A 19,507-nucleotide genomic window follows, 5' to 3' on the forward strand; every position below is an offset into this window, starting at 1 on the left:
GCTATGCAGCAGCTCTTATTTTATGTATTTTGGCAGGTAAGCATAATCATGTTCAGCACAGTTTTTACAATAAGTTGCATTGTGTTAATTGTTTTCTTAATGAACACACAAGCATATAATAGGTTGAAAAGGACATTGGACCAACAGCTGTGGCTTGTATGCAAGTGCAGTGGGGTGATGCCATTTTTCTGAAAAGCTGTATTTTGCAAACTTCGTCACAAATGCTTGAAATACCATATTAATGTAATGAATAACCAAAGCAAATAGAACCATAGAAAATTACAGCTCAGAAACAGGCCTTTTGGCCCTTCTTGTCTGTGCCAAACCATTTTATGCCTAGTCCCACTGACCTGCACTTGGACCATATCCCTCCACACCCCTCTCATCCATGAACCCGTCCAAGTTTTTCTTAAATGTTAAAAGTGACCCCGCATTTACCACTTTATCCGGCAGCTCATTCCACACTCCCACCACTCTCTGCGTGAAGAAGCCCCCCCTAATATTCCCTTTAAACTTTTCTCCTTTCACCCTTAACCCATGCCCTCTGGTTTTTTTCTCCCCTAGCCTCAGTGGAAAAAGCCTGCTTGCATTCACTCTATCTATACCCATCAAAATCTTATACACCTCTATCAAATCTCCCCTCAATCTTCTACGCTCCAGGGAATAAAGTCCCAACCTATTCAATCTCTCTCTGTAACTCAGCTTCTCAAGTCTCGGCAACATCCTTGTGAACCTTCTCTGCACTCTTTCAATCTTATTGGCATCCTTCCTGTAACTAGGTGACCAAAACTGTACACAATACTCCAAATTCGGCCTCACCAATGCCTTATATAACCTTACCATAACACTCCAACTTTTATACTCGATACTCCGATTTATAAAGGCCAATGTACCAAAGGCACTCTTTACGACCCTATCCACCTGTGACGTCACTTTTAGGGAATTCTGGACCTGTATTCCCAGATCCCTCTGTTCAACTGCACTTTTCAGAGTCCTACCATTTACCCTGTACGTTCTTCTTTGGTTTGTCCCTCCAAAGTGCAATATCTCACACTTGTCCGCGTTAAACTCCATTTGCCATTTTTCAGCCCATTTTTCTAGTTGGTCCAAATCCCCCTGCAAGCTTTGAAAACCTTCCTCACTGTCCACTACACCTCCAATCTTTGTATCATCAGCAAACTTGCTGATCCAATTTACCACATTATCATCCAGATCATTGATATAGATGACAAACAACAATGGACCCAACACCGATCCCTGCGGCACACCACTAGTCACAGGCCTCCACTCAGAGAAGCAATCCTCCACAACCACTCTCTGGCTTCTTCCATTGAGCCAGTGTCTTATCCAATTTACTACCTCCCCATGTATACCTAGCGACTGAACCTTCCTAACTAACCTCCCATGAGGGACCTTGTCAAAGGCCTTGCTGAAATCCAGGTAGACAACATCCACCGCCTTCCCCTCATCCACTTTCCTGGTAACCTCCTCAAAAAACTCTAATAGATTGGTCAAACATGACCTACCACGCACAAAGCCATGTTGACTCTCCCTAATAAGTCCCTGTGTCTATTATATCCATAGCACAACTGTAAAAACTGTTAGAATTAAAATAAATGCAGAACTATAAAATTGTTTTTGGCCATTGTTCATTTTTGGTAAACGATCTTAAATAGTTCTTTTATTTCTGATGTTGGCCCATTTTAATAACTATTTTGCCAGTGTTGTACTGGGTTAGTTAGCATATCGATGCATCCACAAAACATAAAAAAATAGACCAATAGCTACACTATAATCACCGCTAGTGACAAACCTGTAACCAGTAGTTTTTCACTTTGGTTTTGTACAGTTCAAAATGCTCTCTCATGACACTGGTCAAGAACAAGTCAAGTCAATATTTCACTTCCCCATCATTACATTTCACAAAACTGCCAATACCGCTTTGTGATTTTCTTTATAATCATTACTTGTGTGTATATTAAGATTTCTTTATTAATAACTTTAGATTTATTTCATGCTATCTAATTTTGAAAGGACATTTCAGCCCTGAATTATGCTAGCTACAGTAAAATTCAACCTCAAAGCAAATTTGTTGTGTGTCATGTGACAAATGTTGAGTCTGCATTGGTGATTTCTTTGTAATGGTAAACATTGTCATTTGGTATTACAGAACTTGAATATTGTTGAAAAAAGAGATATGTTGAAGATTTTCAACTTGCATCCATTATAACTAATTTACAAGAATACCGAGATAAGGGGAAAACAGCAATTTATACTTTGAGTCGGAAGTGCTGGTTGGTTGGCAGATAGACTCTGGCAGAACTATTGCCATGGAAAATGCACCAGGTTACTGACAGTTAACTGCCAAGCATTGTTTGAAATTTAATCGAGGCAATTTGACTGATGAAGGTATTACCCTGAAGGATGAGTCAGCGAATGGCTGCCATTTACTTTGTTCAGCTGAAACAGCTGCTATTTGTGTATATGTCCTTCCTACCTGCAAAGAACAGGACCCTTGTGTATTAATGTATGTAGCTTCTAGTACATGCAAATGCACCACACTATGAACCCCACTGATGATCTTAAGTTGGTCGTCGGTGTAATACTAAGGATTTTTGAGCAAATGTTGTTCAATCGCAGAATCACTTCTAATGTTGAACACCATGTTTTGTGTTTTCCATGCAGGGAAGGTTGAGTACAGTCTGTACTTGCCTGTTGTGGACAGCGGATGGAACATGTTGTTTGATACAATGCTTTGATACAATGCACAAACCTTTGTGATGGATGGTCTACATACATAGCGTTGCCATATTGTCACTGAAATTCATATACCACATTACTCATTTGTATGATAGGCAGAACATCTTTTTGACTTGAAAGAAGTTTCCTGTTAGTGGTGAATTCCATTCATGTTGCCACTGCATGGTAGCAGTATGAAACAGCTACTGCCGTGGTTCCCCAGGTCTGCAAGTGATTTCACCCAATTGAAACAGAGAGTCTGAGTCCTGATCTTCCAAGCAGTAAGACTTTATTCTTCAGTACAAGACAATAAAGCCGGGATGTCCGGAACACTCCACTGAACTGCTTGCTTACAACCTTTTTATGCACATTACAGTTACATGCCCCGGGATTTCTTATCTCATTCCCGAGGTCAGCTTTCCCAAATAGTTCTGTTGATACAACAGTCGTGGCCTATCTAGCCTACTCAGAATATAACAAGAAAATCATATTTACTTCATTCTTTCCTCTTTAGTTATAGTCACATTAAGCTGAGTAACTGAACAACAACCATTGTTTGTTGCTGCTTACATTCAATTGATTATGCGTGATTAACATACTGGTTCTTTCTCATTGGTTAATACACATTGATTACATTGACTATAATTCAATTAACATACTGATCTCATTATACTTCAACATATAAGTTTTAACTGATCTTCTGATGAGACTATATTCTCTGAGACTATATTCTCTCACACTACCTTCATCTGTTGTTCATATTTATGAGATACCTCACCTTTCCAGGGTAGTCTGAGGTAGACTGGCCTCATTTCAGGGCCAAAATGATGGTCTTCAGTCCAACCTTGGGTTGATAGTATATACAGCGCAAAATGATCTGATTGGGGTAGTCATTATCCCGCAGGATGTCTTATTTCAGCATCAAGATTGCATGCTAAGAAAATGCCTCAGGCCCTACTAAAAAGGTTGCTGATGAGACCAATCTTATGTGTGGAACTGTAAGAAAAACCAATGAGTTTTTTTGACTCGTGAAGGTAGGCTTGCCGTAGACCCTGGTATTGAACCCCATGGCAGATTTATCTAAACTTAGCAGTTAACCTGTCAGCCACCTGGTCATTTTTCATTGCAATGCCTCTACCAATCAGAGTCTACTTGCCAACCAATCAGCACTTTCTTCTCATAAGTATAAACTGTGGTTTTTTATCTGTGAAATGTCTTGATGAGTACAAGATGAAAAGCTTTGACATGTGTCTTTTTTCAACAATACTTAAATGGTGAATGTATTGGAATATTACTGATTCCTGCATCTGGCTAATTCGTAGTATCTTCAGTATGTAAAAGCTTTTTAATACAATGAAATCCTGTTATGCATATATATTGTTTCAGTTAACATTCCATTCCTCAGGGACATGTTCTGGAGGGAAGTGACGTATCAATAAGTTCATGAAGATAAGTATAGATGAAGTGAAGTGGAATTGACCCTCCTTGCTCATTCCATAGAAATCTGAACTATCTAGATACCTGAATCCGAGATTTACATTTGCCTGTTTCTTTACTGTACAATTCATTCAGCTCAAACGGCCTAAGGGAATGTTCATGTGCCACACAAGCCTCTTCCTGCTCTGTTTATTTCATCTTGACTAACTTCTTGAATGCCCCCAATTCTAATTGCTCTACCATTGCTGGCTGTGCTTCAGCTGCATAAGCCTTAAGTTCTGGAATTACCTCTCTGAATATCTCTGCCTGTCTGGCTCTCTTCCCTCCTTTAGGATGCTTCTTGAAGCCTAACTCTGACCAAGCTTTTTATCTTTACAGTAGTGACAACATTTCAAAAGTGCTTCATTGGCTGTCTGTTGAAAATAGGTAGATAAATGCAAGTCTTTCAAATCTTTTTATAAAAATCTTAATATTTGCCTTACATAGCGAGATGTCCAATTTTATTTCATAACGACCCGATGAAGTGCCTTAGGCACTTATTACATTTAAGGTGCAAACAAATACAAGTTGTTATTTCATCTCATCCTATCAACATATCCATCAATTTTTTTCTCCCTGACTACTTATCTATCTTTTGTTTAAATGTGTCTATGCTGTTCACCTCAGCCATTCCATGTGGCAGTCAGTTTGAAATTCTCGCTGCTATAAGAAAAGAAGCCAGAGTTTTTATCTTCATTCCCCTTTGTGGAAAACCATTCCAAGTATTTAATATGTAAAAGATTGGACGCAACTCGATTTGGCTCCAACAATGAAAAAGGTTTGAAATGAATTAAAGAAATTTAATTTCATTAATTCTTTAATGAAATTAAAGAAATTTCATTAATTTCTTTCATGAAAGAATTAAGGGATTCTTTCATCCCTTAATTGGGATGAAAGAATCAAACGACTCTTTCATCTCGATTAAAGGCATCGGTACCTTTCTCCTCTTGCCTTCAATTACCACTTTCCTCCCCCTTAACTGTACAGTGCAATGTCCCGACGACTGACGTTTTTTCCTTGTCGCCAGTGTAAAAGATTGGAGGCAACTTGATATGGCTCCAACAATGAGAGAGGTTTATTAAACTATAATAGCTATTCACAAACTCGGTCTGACAGAACATGTGCACAGGTCTACTCTTTGTTCCTTGACTCCAAGGTCCAGCCAGTCCCATAACTCTCATCCTCGCTCCCGATTGGCCCAGCTTCCTGTGCCTAATCTCCACATGGCACACCTGATCACATGGCCTGCATATGATCACCTCTTAAGGGGGCCACGTTACCACAGATAATTCGTGCATTACTATTTTACACTGGTATCAGCCTTTAATTTTCTGTTTTCGAGTTTGTGAATATGATCTCTTTTCCTGCAGCCACAATAGTGCTTTTGAATTTAGGTCTTGTATGCTTGTTAAAGATCTCCTTTCATTTACCACATTTCAAGGCTAAAACCTAGCTTTGACAGGACTCCTCACTGTTCCATGGGCTCGGAATACTTTCCTTGTATCATGATGAACAGAAAGAAGACCGTATTCAAGTTGTCGCCTGGCCAGAACTTTGCCAACTTCAACATGATGGCTTCAAACTTATGCTGTCCTAATTTGGTAATACATGTCAGCATTCTCTTTAGTTTGACTGTTTCTCAGCAAAATTGGATTTTCAATTTTTTTCAATCTCTCTACCACCATCCAACAAGTGTAGTCTTTATTTTTCTTTCAGATGTTGGGTTATGTATGACATGAAAAGTAACCTAAAACGTTATTCTTTGCTATGCTATTTTAAAAAAAGAGTTTCTGCTGAATCTAAAAAAAGGATACTGCAAGTCACATGACACAGGATTGGCCTTTTGCTCTGGAAGATACCACCAGAAGTTACAAGAACAAAATAATTTGTCACTCAGCCTGTGAAATCTCACTCCTCATAGTACAGAAACCTTGTAATCAATGAAAGCAGAAGAAGTGTAGACAAACTGGCTCCCCAGCTAAAAATATCACAAAAGAGGGATATTGAACCTTATTATACTGGAAGAGATGCTAATAATTACCCCCATGGAGGAACTAAGACATTGCGTTTTGGATAGTTTTACCACTAATCCTTGGCCTCACAGCCAGTCCATTGTTTAACATCCAACTGGTGAACCATCAAGGAACAAATCTCCAAGCAAAGCAATAGCCTGCCCCTTTAGCCTACCTCTGCTGCAAGATTTCCTAATACTGTCGACAGAACTGACCCAGTCTCTGCATACCTACCTCCCCTTGCAGTATCAGCACCAACTGTTTTGTGAACTCTTCAATTCCAGTCTTCAGCCAGCTGAGCTCGAACTCTTAAGTGTAAGAATTCCTCATTAAACTCTGATTCTGGAAATCACATCAACTAATATTTTTTTTCCTGAACTGTTACTATCCATAGTTGTAAAACTCCATTTCTAACCCATCTCCCTTCTTACTGTGTAAATGTGTGTAATAGAGTGGAAAATTATGAATAATTCCCCCTTGGGTTTTGAATTTGAAACACACTAACCTTCTGAGTTCATCATAATGTGGGTTATTAGTAAATTGGATCAGACGAACTGAGAGTTTTGGAAAACATGCCAATGCATACTTTAAGAATAATTCAAAATACATTCTCCTTATGGACAGGTACTGAGAGGAAATCAGTACAGTTTTCCTGTCTCTCCTGTCTTTAACACAGTGCACATGAACTTTCATCTGCAATAGTTCTGTCCATGATCTAATTTTATGTTTATCCTTGTCTGCTCCCATGTCTGTTTTACTTCCCCACCTCCAATCTGACTCTCAAGCACATGAATATATTTTCTCCCAACTCTGTACCTATTTTATGTGAGACAAGCTTTAGACCCCATATCTTCTCCCATCAAAAACTCCTCCAGAAGATTGTTCAGTTCTGTTCCTGTCTCCGCTCATTCACTACAGAAGCTCTGATTCGTGCCTTTTGCCGCATTCAAATTCATCTTTTCCAGTGCACTCCTGGATGTCCAATTATCTTTTATCTTCTGTAAACCTCACCTTATCGAAAACTCTGTGCATCATATCCTGTCCTGCACTGCCCAATTTGGCCTCTTGACCTACATTGGTTCCCAGTTCTAAAATTTAAAATTCTCATCATGTTTTAATCCCTTCCCAGTATCTCCCCTTACCCTATAACCCTAAAACACTCTGTTCCTCTGAATCTCCACTGTTGTGCACCTCCTTCCCCTTGCTCTGCCATGGTGGTATGTCTTCAACCACCTAAGTTTCATGTTCTGAAATTCACTCCTTGAATATCTTCATCGATCTTGAGATCCACCTTAAAATTCAGTTCTTTGACCAAGTCTTCTGTTATCGCTCCTAATATCTCCTCCTTGTCTTGACATCTACATAGACATTTTTTCTTTTGGTATACTTCTATGAAGCATACCAAAATTGCAATATAAATGCAGGTTGTTTATGTTGTTGGATTGCCCTCCTCGTCATGCATCACCCCCTCAAAAAATTGTGTTATTTGTACACTTGACCAATTTAAGTTGTTCATGAATCCAGGTTGCTCAAGTAGATTAGAAAGAGCAGGATCCCTGGAATGGTCTATTTGTATGTACTACTGCACCACAAACATTGCTGCCCACTCTTGTTAAACTATTTCTTTATACGTTTCAAGGTATTAGCCAAGATGTGCATTGCTTTAAACTTAAGTATCAAATTTACATGATTTGTAGACATCCAGGTGTATTACAACATGAGGCTTTCCAACATCCCCTTGAGATATCACTTCCTGATGTTGCAATGGACGGGATTCTCCATCCGTTCACTCCATTAGGATTCTCCTGTCCCGCTGCAGTGAACAGAGATTTGGCTGAGCGCCAAATTCTCCAACCTCCCTGGCAGCTGCAGCGGGACGCGAATGCCCGGGGAATTCCGGCCCTTGTTTCCGATGCAGCAAAATTTCCTCTGTATTTGCCAATTCCCTGTATTGAGCAGACTGTAATGTGTTTTATTTTCTCATTTTTAAACAGCACTGTAATCAATACGGTGGTAATACTTGCATACTTGTGGTGAGAATGGGTGTTCGTGAAAAGGTTAGATGATGATTAACAGTATGCTCTTTGTGCCAAGGGCAAAATAAGACTTGGGCTCATTGATGCTCATTCTACTATTATAGAATTCAGCCTCGTTTTGAAATTCCTCATTGTTTCTCCTTGTGGAGAACTTGTATCATTTAACTGCATAGACAAATGATAGTAGTGGTTCCCAAACGTTGTTGGATGTGCACTCCTATTCTGAATTACCAATCTTTTGTGTGCCCAACAGGCAGTTCCTATTTGCAGCCATGTTGTATGATCATTGGATAGAAACAGTGTACATATTTTTTTCTGCATTTACTTTACTCTCATTAGTGCATTTGAAAATAATTTTAAAACTCTAAGTACATTTTAAACAATATAATGAAGAAGCTAATTACAATATTTTTATCAGCATGTTGTGAAAACATTTGTTCGCTAATAGATAAATCAATGAACCACTCCCCCCCGCAGAATCAATCCATCAGCAGTCCCTCTTCCCAATCTCCTCCCCCATTCACTCAGCGGACCTTCTTCTCAAACCCCCTCTCCCACTCACTCACTCAGCAGCCCCTCTTCCCAGACCTAAGATTTGGGTAATGTGGTTGAAGAAGTTTTGTTGAGTTGCTGCGTTACAACTTGTAGCTGGTGCATATTGCAACCACAGTGCACTCGAGGTGCAGTGAGTGAATGTTTTGAGTGTTGGATGTGGTGCTGGTTAAGCAGGCTGTTTTGTCAAGTTTCTTGAATAGTGTTGGAACTGCACTCATCAAGGTAAGTGCAGAGTTTTCCATCATATTCCTGACTTATCATGTCGGATTAGGAAATACTTCAGGCAAACAAAACTAGATCTCTCAGCCTGCTTTTGTAGCCACAGTATTTATGTGCTTGTCCAGTTAAGTTTCTTGTCAATGGTAATGCACATGATGTTGGATGTAGCTGGATAATAACGGGGCAGAAAAGACTGGTGAAAATAGTTTACAGACTCGATTTTGGTATCCATAGTGTTGGGTAGATTATAGAGCAGAAAATTAGCTGGTGCTAATCAAGCAAGAAGGCTTTGTTGGCTTGGGTATGTGCACAGGATAGGAGATGGTCGCATTCCCAAGGATATGCTCTAGAAGGAGGTAACTCATGTCAAGAGACCAGCAAAGCACCCAAAACTCAAATTCAAGGATGCTGGGAGGAGACATCAAAGCCCCCCAACAATAGTCTCAAAAAGTGGAAAACTTCAGTTGATGATTGATGCAAACAATATCATGGAATTCGCCGCCATGATAACATGTGCTTTCAGAAGCTCCAAAGCAATGCCAGTCCTGTAAACAAAGCATCAGCAGAGATCATTGGAACGACAGCAAAGGACACTTTATATATGACACCTGAGGCAGACATTGCCTTTCCAGAATTGACTTCTTCGAACTTCAAAAGAGGTGCAGCAGATGATCTCATCTGATCTCACCAAAGTCTGAAGCTGCATTTCCATCATCTCCCATAGATGGAAGGATATCAATCTCCAAAATCAAAGCAGAACATTCGAGGTACATGTAACAAGGGTAGTGCAATAAGCTTTAATTTTCACATAGAACAAACCAAACTTATAATACTGGTGTGAAAGAGAAGTTCACAAAATGTATATGATAGGTTACCACATCAGTGTGTCAAGGAGCCAACGAGGAACAGGCTACTTTAGAGCTAGTATTGTGTAATGAGAAATTAATAACTCTTATTGTAAAAAAAATGACTCCAGGGAAGAATGATCACAATACAGTATCATAAAATCTTATTTTGCGTTTCAGCTAATTTTGTTATGTCAAATTCTAGGGTCGTAAACAAAACAATCTAAGTAGGTATGGGGCAAATTGGGTAAGTTAGGTTGGGAAATTAGATTAAGTAAATAACCAATGGCAAACTTTTAAAGAATTGATTCTTAATTTGTGACAAATATACATTCCCATAAATAATAAAAACCCCATGGGGAAAGCAGTAGAACTGTGACTAATAACTATTTTGAAGATAGTAAAGTAGGTTGAATCTGAAACTGCCAGTCTTTTTAAATGCTCAAATAGCCCAATTGCCTCCAAGGAGCAGTTGGTTACATAAGAACTAGGAGCAGGTGTAGGCCATCTGAACCCTCGAGCTTGCTCCGCCATTTAATAAGATCATGGCTGATCTTTTTATGGACTCTATCACTTCTGCCTTATCTTACCCACCCCTATGTTCCACCTTTTACTAAACCCAGTAGTGGCGAGTTCGGCATTTTCAAACTTGACATCTCACCGAACCCACCCATGTTTTCAGTGTAAAATTCACTGCAGAGACTTCAGCAGGGAAGACCATGTTGCTCCTTCTACTGTAACTGTATGAGCAAGTAACAAAACAACCAAATTCAACTGCCAATGTACTATATTTTCAGAGATATTAGTTTGTAATCCATCTAGTAGTTCTGTGGTTGAGTAATGCTGTCAGTATTGCTACGAGCATGTTTCACACCTTCAGATAATTGCCTATATAACTGCTGAGCTTACAGCTGTATAAAGGTTAATGTTACAGCTGCAGGCAAAAAATACATTGTCATGATACAGATTCTGAAATTAGTGTTGCAAAGTTGGTTGAATCTTTATGAAATAATTGCCTGTATTAGTTTGCTCAGATTTACTTTAAGCCATTGTTCACTACTAGTAACTTATTAGAATTGAAAAGACTCGCTCTGTACTAAACACCCCCCCCCCCCCCCTCCCACTTCTAGCAGCAGCACTCCACAAAATGCTATGCATTTGAAAACTAAGTTTATTTTGGGGTGCGGGAGCAAAGTGTTTGTGCATATAAAAGTCAGTGTGTTACTCCTTTCTCAAGCCAGTTGGTGCAGTGTGAAACTATATGCTAATGTTTTTATTGATATATTTATTTACAGAATGCAGCACTACATATATCTGCTTCTTACCTGCCAATCCAGCAGTCTCTCTTTGTAAGTGCTTGAAGTACTTAATTAAACAATGCCCTTCACCTCTGTAACAAACTACATAACTAACATACCATTAACAGAAGATAACAGGTAAAATTAATTCCTGTATCAGGATCAATTTCTCTCAATTCAATCATGGGAAATGTTGCCCCAAAAATATGCTGTAATCCCAAACTGAGAAGACCACACACGCTATGTCTATTAATGTGATGTTTCTAGTTTCCATACATATAATTTGCATAGCCCCTGAAATTAACAATTTACATTAAATTATGAACTGTTTTGTTTTTTGGACTGATACCCAATTGAAATTATACTGGATAAAGGCAAGATTCTGCAGATGCTGCAATCTGAAACAAAAGCAGAAAATGCTGGAAAATCTCAGCAGGCCTGACAGCATCTGTGGTGAGAGAATAGAGCCAAATAGAATCTGGATGACCCTTCAGGTCATCTAGACTTGAAACGTTGGCTCTATTCGCTCTCCACAGACGCTGTCAGACCTACTGACATTTTCTAGCACGTTCGGTTTTTGTTTGAAACTATACTGGAATGGACAGGAGTAGTTTTTGGCATTGGGCAGTAGTATAAAATGTATGATAGTGAATTGGCAGTTTAATTGCATTGATCTGATTCTTAAAATTTTCATTAAAGTCAACAGAAGTAAAAATAAGGAAAGCTATAAAACAGACTGCTGATTCACTATCAACCATTTACAGTATTCAACATCAATATCTACCCCTTTATATCCAGTCGAGAAACTTGCAGTTGGTCGGGCTGAATTCATACTCGTTCATGAGAAAACAGTGTTCTGTTTCATTGTAACACCCAGTACATTGTGAATTTATTAGCAGGAATGGAGATCTCAACAGAACCACATTTTTATTATGCAAAATGCATTCTGCCTATCAAGTAAAGGGGATAACTTTTGAGACAGAAGTTGGGCAACTATATTAGACCTAAAAAAGACTCATAGTTAACTAAACATAGTTAGTTAAATGTACTCCATATAGAGTTTGTGCACATGAATTTCCAAGTCCTGTCAGCTGACCAAAGTGATTCTGTTAAGGTTTCGAAACATTGCAGTAGAATGTAGGTTAGTAAAAGAAGATTGTGGGGAATACGTTTTACAGTACATTGCAAGTAGAGATATAATTTAGATCATAATTCACATGTTAACACTGTTGTGTGTATATATAAAAAGCTGTGCACTTCTTTGTAATCTTTCATTGTAAAAATTGGACAATTGTACTAAATTCCACATGCATTTCCTAAATTAGGTGTGAAATCTTTGAGAAAGTTTGAGGCAATTTTTTTTGAGTCACTATCAAATATTTCTAGGCTTTTGCACAAACAATCCTGTAAGTCTAGTGCAACTTCAATCACTCTTAAAAGCCCAGGATTCATAACCCACAAATATCAGGCTTGACATCATGTAGAGCAGTATTCTCTAAGATCATTGTTTGCCAATAACATTGTGTTGTGTCTTCCCACAGTTTGAATTTTTTATAAATATTTATCTTGGTGTTAGAAAAAGCCATCTATGCTGGGTAGTACATTTACTGCAGTATCTTATACAATGGCCCAGGTGGAAGAATTCCATTAACGGCTCTTCAAAACTGTTGCCAAGATTATCACAAATTTTGGACCACCAATACCACCTTCAATAAAACACCATTCTATTAAGAGTACAGTCATTTTAACATGTGATATTCATAATGCAATATATTGAGCAAAATGGATGTTTGTCACTGTATTAGCATCATAACTTAAGAGAGCAGGTTTTTTTTGAATGAACTCCTTACTGCATAAACAGTTCTTAATGGTGTTCATAATGAATGGCAATGTCTTTTGGGCATTACATTTTACTGCTTCAGGGATTATCAAGCACAAAAGTTTATTTCTGATGCTTGCACTTGGAGGGAAATATTCAAAATAATAAAATTCTGAACCCTCTTTGGTTTCAAGTCACACTCTGCTAACGTCTGACAATTAACCAAATAATTAAGAGGAAAGGAGTGTATTATACCCATTATTGCTTTTATTCAGTAGTTTCCTTTCTTAAGCAAAAGATGGGTGGGTACAAACATTCATAGTAGAAAGCCACATTGCAGTTAAGGATGATTTCTCCTAATTGTATTTATTTCCATAAATTATCACAGTAATTTGACAAAGTCCTAATTAATATATAATTCACAGTCCCAGCGGTTGAGGCATAACTAAGAAATCAATATTTTAGACAAATCAAAAAGTCGTGGTAGTAATTTTAAGATTCATTAAATACATGTGAATGGAAAATGCTCACCTTCCTTGACTGTCAACTTTATTAATAAGCCCAAGTAGCTTAACTGGATTTGGCACGAGAGAATGTCCCCAGTCATATTGCAGTCCAGTGTAATAATTCCTATCATTTTTCACCCACATCTTGTAGAGCCTGTAGAAGCATAGTATCCCTTGAAGGTTGCACAATGGAATTTTGTCCAGAAGTTTGCTTACTCTGAATAGGGAACTTTCATAAGAACTCAGCATGACCATTTTGGACAGGGCTTTCCAATTACAGAGCTCTCTACTGCAATGAGAATGGGAGGGCAAGAGAAAATCCAATCCCACAACAACGAAGAGTATCCTTTGCTTCCATGCAGTGGGTTCTGGCCTTGCCAGTGTAGTGCTCCTCCACTGGAAAAGAAAATTGTCATTTCGGCTATGATGCGGAATATAATCAAATTGTTGATTTATAAAATTGAAACCTAAGTTAGAGCCTAAATTATAATTAAAGCTGAAGAACTAAATTACAATAATATTCATTTCAACACTTTTAATAATTGAATTCTTAGATGGACAGCCGGGGCCTAATTGGCAGTATCCTTATTAAGGTGTTGGATTGTATTTTTTAAACAAATTAACTGAGGGGAAAAAGTTCTGGATCATTATTTGACATTCTTGCACAGTAAGTCTAGCTAAAGTAGAATCTGATTATTTTAATGACTGGCTTAACATGCACCTGCAGTGGTGGCGTAGTGGTAATGTCACCAGAATAGTATTCCAGGCTAATGCTCTGGGGACATGGATTCGAATCCCACCATGGCAGCCGATGGAATATAAATTCACTTAATAAATCTGGAGTTAAAAAGCTGGTAATGGTAACCATGCAACCATTGCTGTAAAATCCCATCTGATTCGCTCTTGCACTTTAGGGAAGGAAAGCCTATTCTTCTGGAATTCATTTCTCATTTGTCAACCAACTCAACTCACTCCATGTGATATCAAGAAAGGGCTGAAGACACTGGACACTGAAAGGCATGGGTATGGAAAATATTTCCACAAAATTCCTGAAGACTTGTGCTCCAGAACTGGCTGTGCCCTTAGTCAAGCTGTCCCAATGCAACTACAACACTGGCATCTGCCCAGCAATATGGGAAACTGCCCAAGTATGTCCTGCCCTCAAAAAGCGGGACAAATCCAACTTAGCCAATAACCACCCCCCCAGTAAATTTTCGACCATCAGCACAGCGATAGAAGATATTATCAACAGTGGTTCCAAGCAGTACTTATCTGAAACAAACTGCTCACTGACGCTCAGTTTGGGTCACCATTCAGTGCCTGACCTCATTACATTATATAATGTATAATGTCCAAATATAAGCTGAATTCGAGAGGTGAGGTGAGAGTGACTGTCTTTGACATCAAGGTCTCATTTGACCAAATGTGGCGTCAAGGAGCCTTCACAAGTTAATGGTAATTGGGAGGGAAACTCTCCGTTGGTTGGAGTCGCACCTAGTGCAAAGGAAGATGGTTGTGGTTGTTGGAGGTCAGGCATCTCAGTCTCAGAATATTATAGTCGGAGCTCCTCAGGGTAGTGCCCTAGGCCCAACCATTTTCAGCTGCTTAATCATTGATTAATGACCTACTCTTCACCATAAGGTCAGTCGTGGGGATGTTCATTAATGATTGCACACAGTTGCAACTCCTCAGATACTGAAGCAGTCTGTGCCCATGTGCAGCATGACCTGAACAACATTCAGGCTTGGGTTAATAAGTGAGCAGTAACATTTGTGCCAGGCAATGACCATCTCCAATAAAAATGAATTTAACCATCTCCCCTTGACATTACCATTGCAAAATTCCCCACCATGAACATCCTGGGGGTTACCATTGACCAGAAACTGAGGTGGATTACCCATATAAATATACTGTGGCTACAACAGCAGGTCAGAAACTGGAATTCTGCGGAGAGTAACTCACCTCCAAATCTGTGCGCCATCTGCAAGGCACAAATCAGTAGTGTTATAGAATACTCGCCACTTGCCTGGATGAGTGCAGCTCTATCAACACTGAACAAGCTCAACACTATCCAGCACAAAGCAGGCGCTTCGACACCCCATCTACCACTTCCAACATCCACTCTGTTCACCACCATTGCACAGTGGGAGCATTGAATACCATCTACAAGATGCACTGCAGCAACTCACCAACACTCCTTCAACAGCTTCCTTACAAACTCGCAACCTGGAAGTTTGAGGGCAGCAAATACATGAAACACTACCATCTACAAGTTCCTGTCCAAGCCACACACCATCCTGACTTGGAACTATACCACTGTTCCTTCACTGTCACTGGGTCAAATCCCTGGAACTCCATCCCATATAGGCGTTGTGTGCACCTAAAGCATATAGGCTGCAATGGTTCAAGAAGGTGTGACTCACCACCAACTTCTCAAGGATAATTAGGAATGGACAATAACAAATGTTGGCCTCACCAGCAACACCCATGGCCTATGAAAGATTTTTTTTAAAAAAGCATTGATATCATAATCCTTATTTAATCTGAATGTGAGTTTATGGAAGCATGTTGTACATTAATATTTTTACAGGAAATGTTACATCATGAATTGTTTAAAGTGATAATTAGTGTGGGGCGATGAAAGCAATGAGAAGGGCTTGGACTTGAAAATACATACATCTCATCTTAAACTTGGTGTGGCACTTTAATATTCCAATTTTTTGTGACATTAAGGTGCTGGTCCATCTTTTCCTCACCTATGACTTTGTGGGAGTTGGACGTATGGTGCTAATTAGGAGATGTGTTATCTTAGGCTATCCCTGCACGATCCCTTGTAGGTGATCAGTTACAGAGTACCACAAATAGAGTCATAAAAAAAGGTTCTTTTGCAGTTGGTCTTCTCAGTTAAATTCTCATCAATTGGGCGCAACACTTTACAAACAAAAATAGCTGGCTTGTGTTTTGTTTGTTTTTTAAACAATTTATTTTTGCCTGATGTTACAGGAGGAACAAAACAGAGGGAAACCCAACTGGGAACACCTGAATGAAGATTTGCACGTATTAATCACTGTGGAAGATGCACAGAACAGAGCGGAAATCAAGCTAAAAAGGGCAGTGGAGGAAGTTAAAAAATTGCTTGTACCAGCGGTGAGTACCTTCAACAATAGATTACAGTTTCTCTCATGTTACTTAATTGTAAGTTCTGTGCACAGAATCAGAAGCATTTGACTAAAATATACAAAGAAAAAATCCATAAAAGGTAAACAATTCGTTTTCCCCTCATGTCAGTTTTTTTCACTCATCTTGGGAAGACATTCACTGCTAGCAAAGTTGTGGTTCCATGTAGCCCCGCTAAAACGTTGCTGGAATAACCATTTTTCTTGTGAGAATCTCAACATTTGAATGCTGGCAAGTTGTTTTCATGTAGGTCGCATAGGTGAGGTTGTCCTCTCCCTGATATTCATACATCCAGACTGGATTGCTGGGAGATGCAAAAAAAAGTTGTTGTTTGCTGATGTAAGATGTGACATAACATAGAGATCAACTCATAGAAAACATTACCAACACGTGACACCATTTTTGATGGTTTGTAGGTTTGTGTACGCAATCCACAAAACCACTCGTTTCCTGCTATTAGTTGCACTGATATGCAGGTGAGATCCTCAGAAGGAGGGGAAAAATAATGGCCGAAAAAGTTGATGTCACCACAGACACTTTACATACATAAAATGGATGACTAAAAGTGTAATAATTCAGGAGGCATGTGGTGCTTATTCTACATCCAAAGTGCACCGCCTGCCATATTACATGGTACTGTTCATTAGGCGTCTGAGAACACGAATGAAACTAGTTTGATCCGTTGCACAGGCAAATCAAGAGTCTAATGTCTGAATGGCTGCTGAAATCTGTTACTTCAGATGCCCAACAGCCAAGCCTTTAGTTTTACGAGGGACTGCTGGAGGCTGCTGACTGAAAGGTAAGTCAAAAATGTTTCGACTTAGCTTATTGTGGAGGTGCAAAAGTGTACTCCCTGGCTCCATGTTAAAACCGTCGGCTGCTGACAGCCACCACGTGCTCCCACTCCTGATTGCTCAAAGATTTGAGTTGGCAAATTAGGCAAACCTCACCCATGACCAATAAACAGTCTCTAAAGCCATGACTGACACCACAACTCGCTGACCCTTTCCTCAATGTTGCGACAGACCAATTTTCCCTGATCTCGCAGCCAGTCTTATCAGGCACTGTACCAGGACAATGTCTCAATTTGGGTTCAATTCAATTCCTAGGCAAGTGAGTTGGATAATCAGTCCCCCTGGACACTATTTCTCAATGGGTTAGATTGAGGTTTTGGAATGGTCGTTTTAGTAACTACTCAAGAACAATTAGGGATGGGCAATAAATACAGGCCTAGCCAGTGATGCCCACATTCCATGAATTAATTTTTAAAAAATCAGCAGGTGTGTATCATGGAAAGGAACTAAAAAATAAACTTAGAAGGGAAAAACACAAGGGGGCGATGACCAGCTGGTCCTGCCGGTAATAAGGCGAGAGGCAAAAGATTGGGTTCAGGCCCGGTTTCTCGCCTCTCGTGATCTTACCGGGCCCGAATTTCCGGCATGATCAGCTTCACACCCAGGAAGGGAGCGAGGCTGATTATAATATTTATTATATATATTATAATATTTATTACAATATTTAAATCAATTTGAATGTTAATTTAAGTATGATTAGTCCGGGAAATTGTCAGGGCTCACTTGCCTTAGTGGCCTTGCTGCTGCAGTCCACACCAGCAAGGATCAAGTATTATTCCCATCAACTCACAACCGTATTTAGGGGTCAAATTTGCATCACAAATATTTGCAGTATGTTGGAGCTTTGGAAGTCATGTAACTTATTTACGGATGTATGGCTCCAAATTCTCTTCACACTCTGTATTTTGAATGTATCAGAGCAAATTACTGTCGATATAATATTGTGCGAGATGAACAAACTCATTGTTTAATGAACTTCTTGCAGGGCTCTGTATTTATGCTCCCAGTTTGGAGGTTGGATACTTTTCATATAAATATCTAATAAAAAGCCCCGTTCTAAATGGAATGAACTGCTGCTCTTTTACAATATTGTATTTCTTTCTCAATGATGTAGTAGGAATGCATATCTGATGATTAGTGGATTTTATGACAGTTAGTTCTTGGCCCATGTCTGCATCATTTAGAGTGGGATCTCTTTGCTTGTGGCCATCTGCAGCCTTTCCCTGGTGAGATACAATAAATGGCAGAGTCATCAGGAGTATAGAAACACAGAGGGACCTAGGTGTGCAAGTCCACAAATCCTTGAAGGTGGCAACACAGGTGGAAAAGGTGGTGAAGAAGGCATATGGTATGCTTGCCTTTATAGGACGGGGTATAGAGTATAAAAGCTGGAGTCTGATGATGCAGCTGTATAGAACGCTGGTTAGGCCACATTTGGAGTACTGCGTCCAGTTCTGGTCGCCGCACTACCAGAAGGACGTGGAGGCGTTAGAGAGAGTGCAGAGAAGGTTTACCAGGATGTTGCCTGGTATGGAGGGTCTTGGCTATGAGGAGAGATTGGGTAAACTGGGGTTGTTCTCCCTGGAAAGACGGAGAATGAGGGGAGATCTAATAGAGGTGTACAAGATTATGAAGGGTATAGATAGGGTGAACAGTGGGAAGCTTTTTCCCAGGTCGGAGGTGACGATCACGAGGGGTCACGGGCTCAAGGTGAGAGGGGCGAAGTATAACTCAGATATCAGAGGGACGTTTTTTTACACAGAGGGTGGTGGGGGCCTGGAATGCGCTGCCAAGTAGGGTGGTGGAGGCAGGCACGCTGACATCGTTTAAGACTTACCTGGATAGTCACATGAGCAGCCTGGGAATGGAGGGATACAAACGATTGGTCTAGTTGGACCAAGGAGCGGCACAGGCTTGGAGGGCTGAAGGGCCTGATCCGTGTGCTGTACTGTTCTTTGTTCTTTGAGAAAG

General features: G+C 39.7%; 1 protein-coding gene across 8 annotated transcripts in view; it reads left to right on the forward strand.

Moving 5' to 3' along the window:
- The window catches only part of qkib (QKI, KH domain containing, RNA binding b), a 568,349-nt gene that overhangs the window by 405,708 nt on the left and 143,134 nt on the right, over positions 1 to 19,507 (forward strand). For all 8 annotated transcript variants that reach the window (XR_013499671.1, XR_013499672.1, XM_078230145.1 and 5 more), the window contains exon 4: positions 16,509 to 16,652. Coding sequence is in view for 6 of the 8 variants with exons in the window: in XM_078230145.1 (XP_078086271.1) it covers positions 16,509 to 16,652 (144 nt within the window). In the remaining 2 variants the exon portion in view is untranslated. The remainder of the gene's footprint in view (positions 1 to 16,508; positions 16,653 to 19,507) is intronic.

The sequence above is a fragment of the Mustelus asterias genome, chromosome 15 (assembly GCF_964213995.1).
Source record: "Mustelus asterias chromosome 15, sMusAst1.hap1.1, whole genome shotgun sequence".
Classification (NCBI taxonomy): Eukaryota; Metazoa; Chordata; class Chondrichthyes; order Carcharhiniformes; family Triakidae; genus Mustelus; species Mustelus asterias.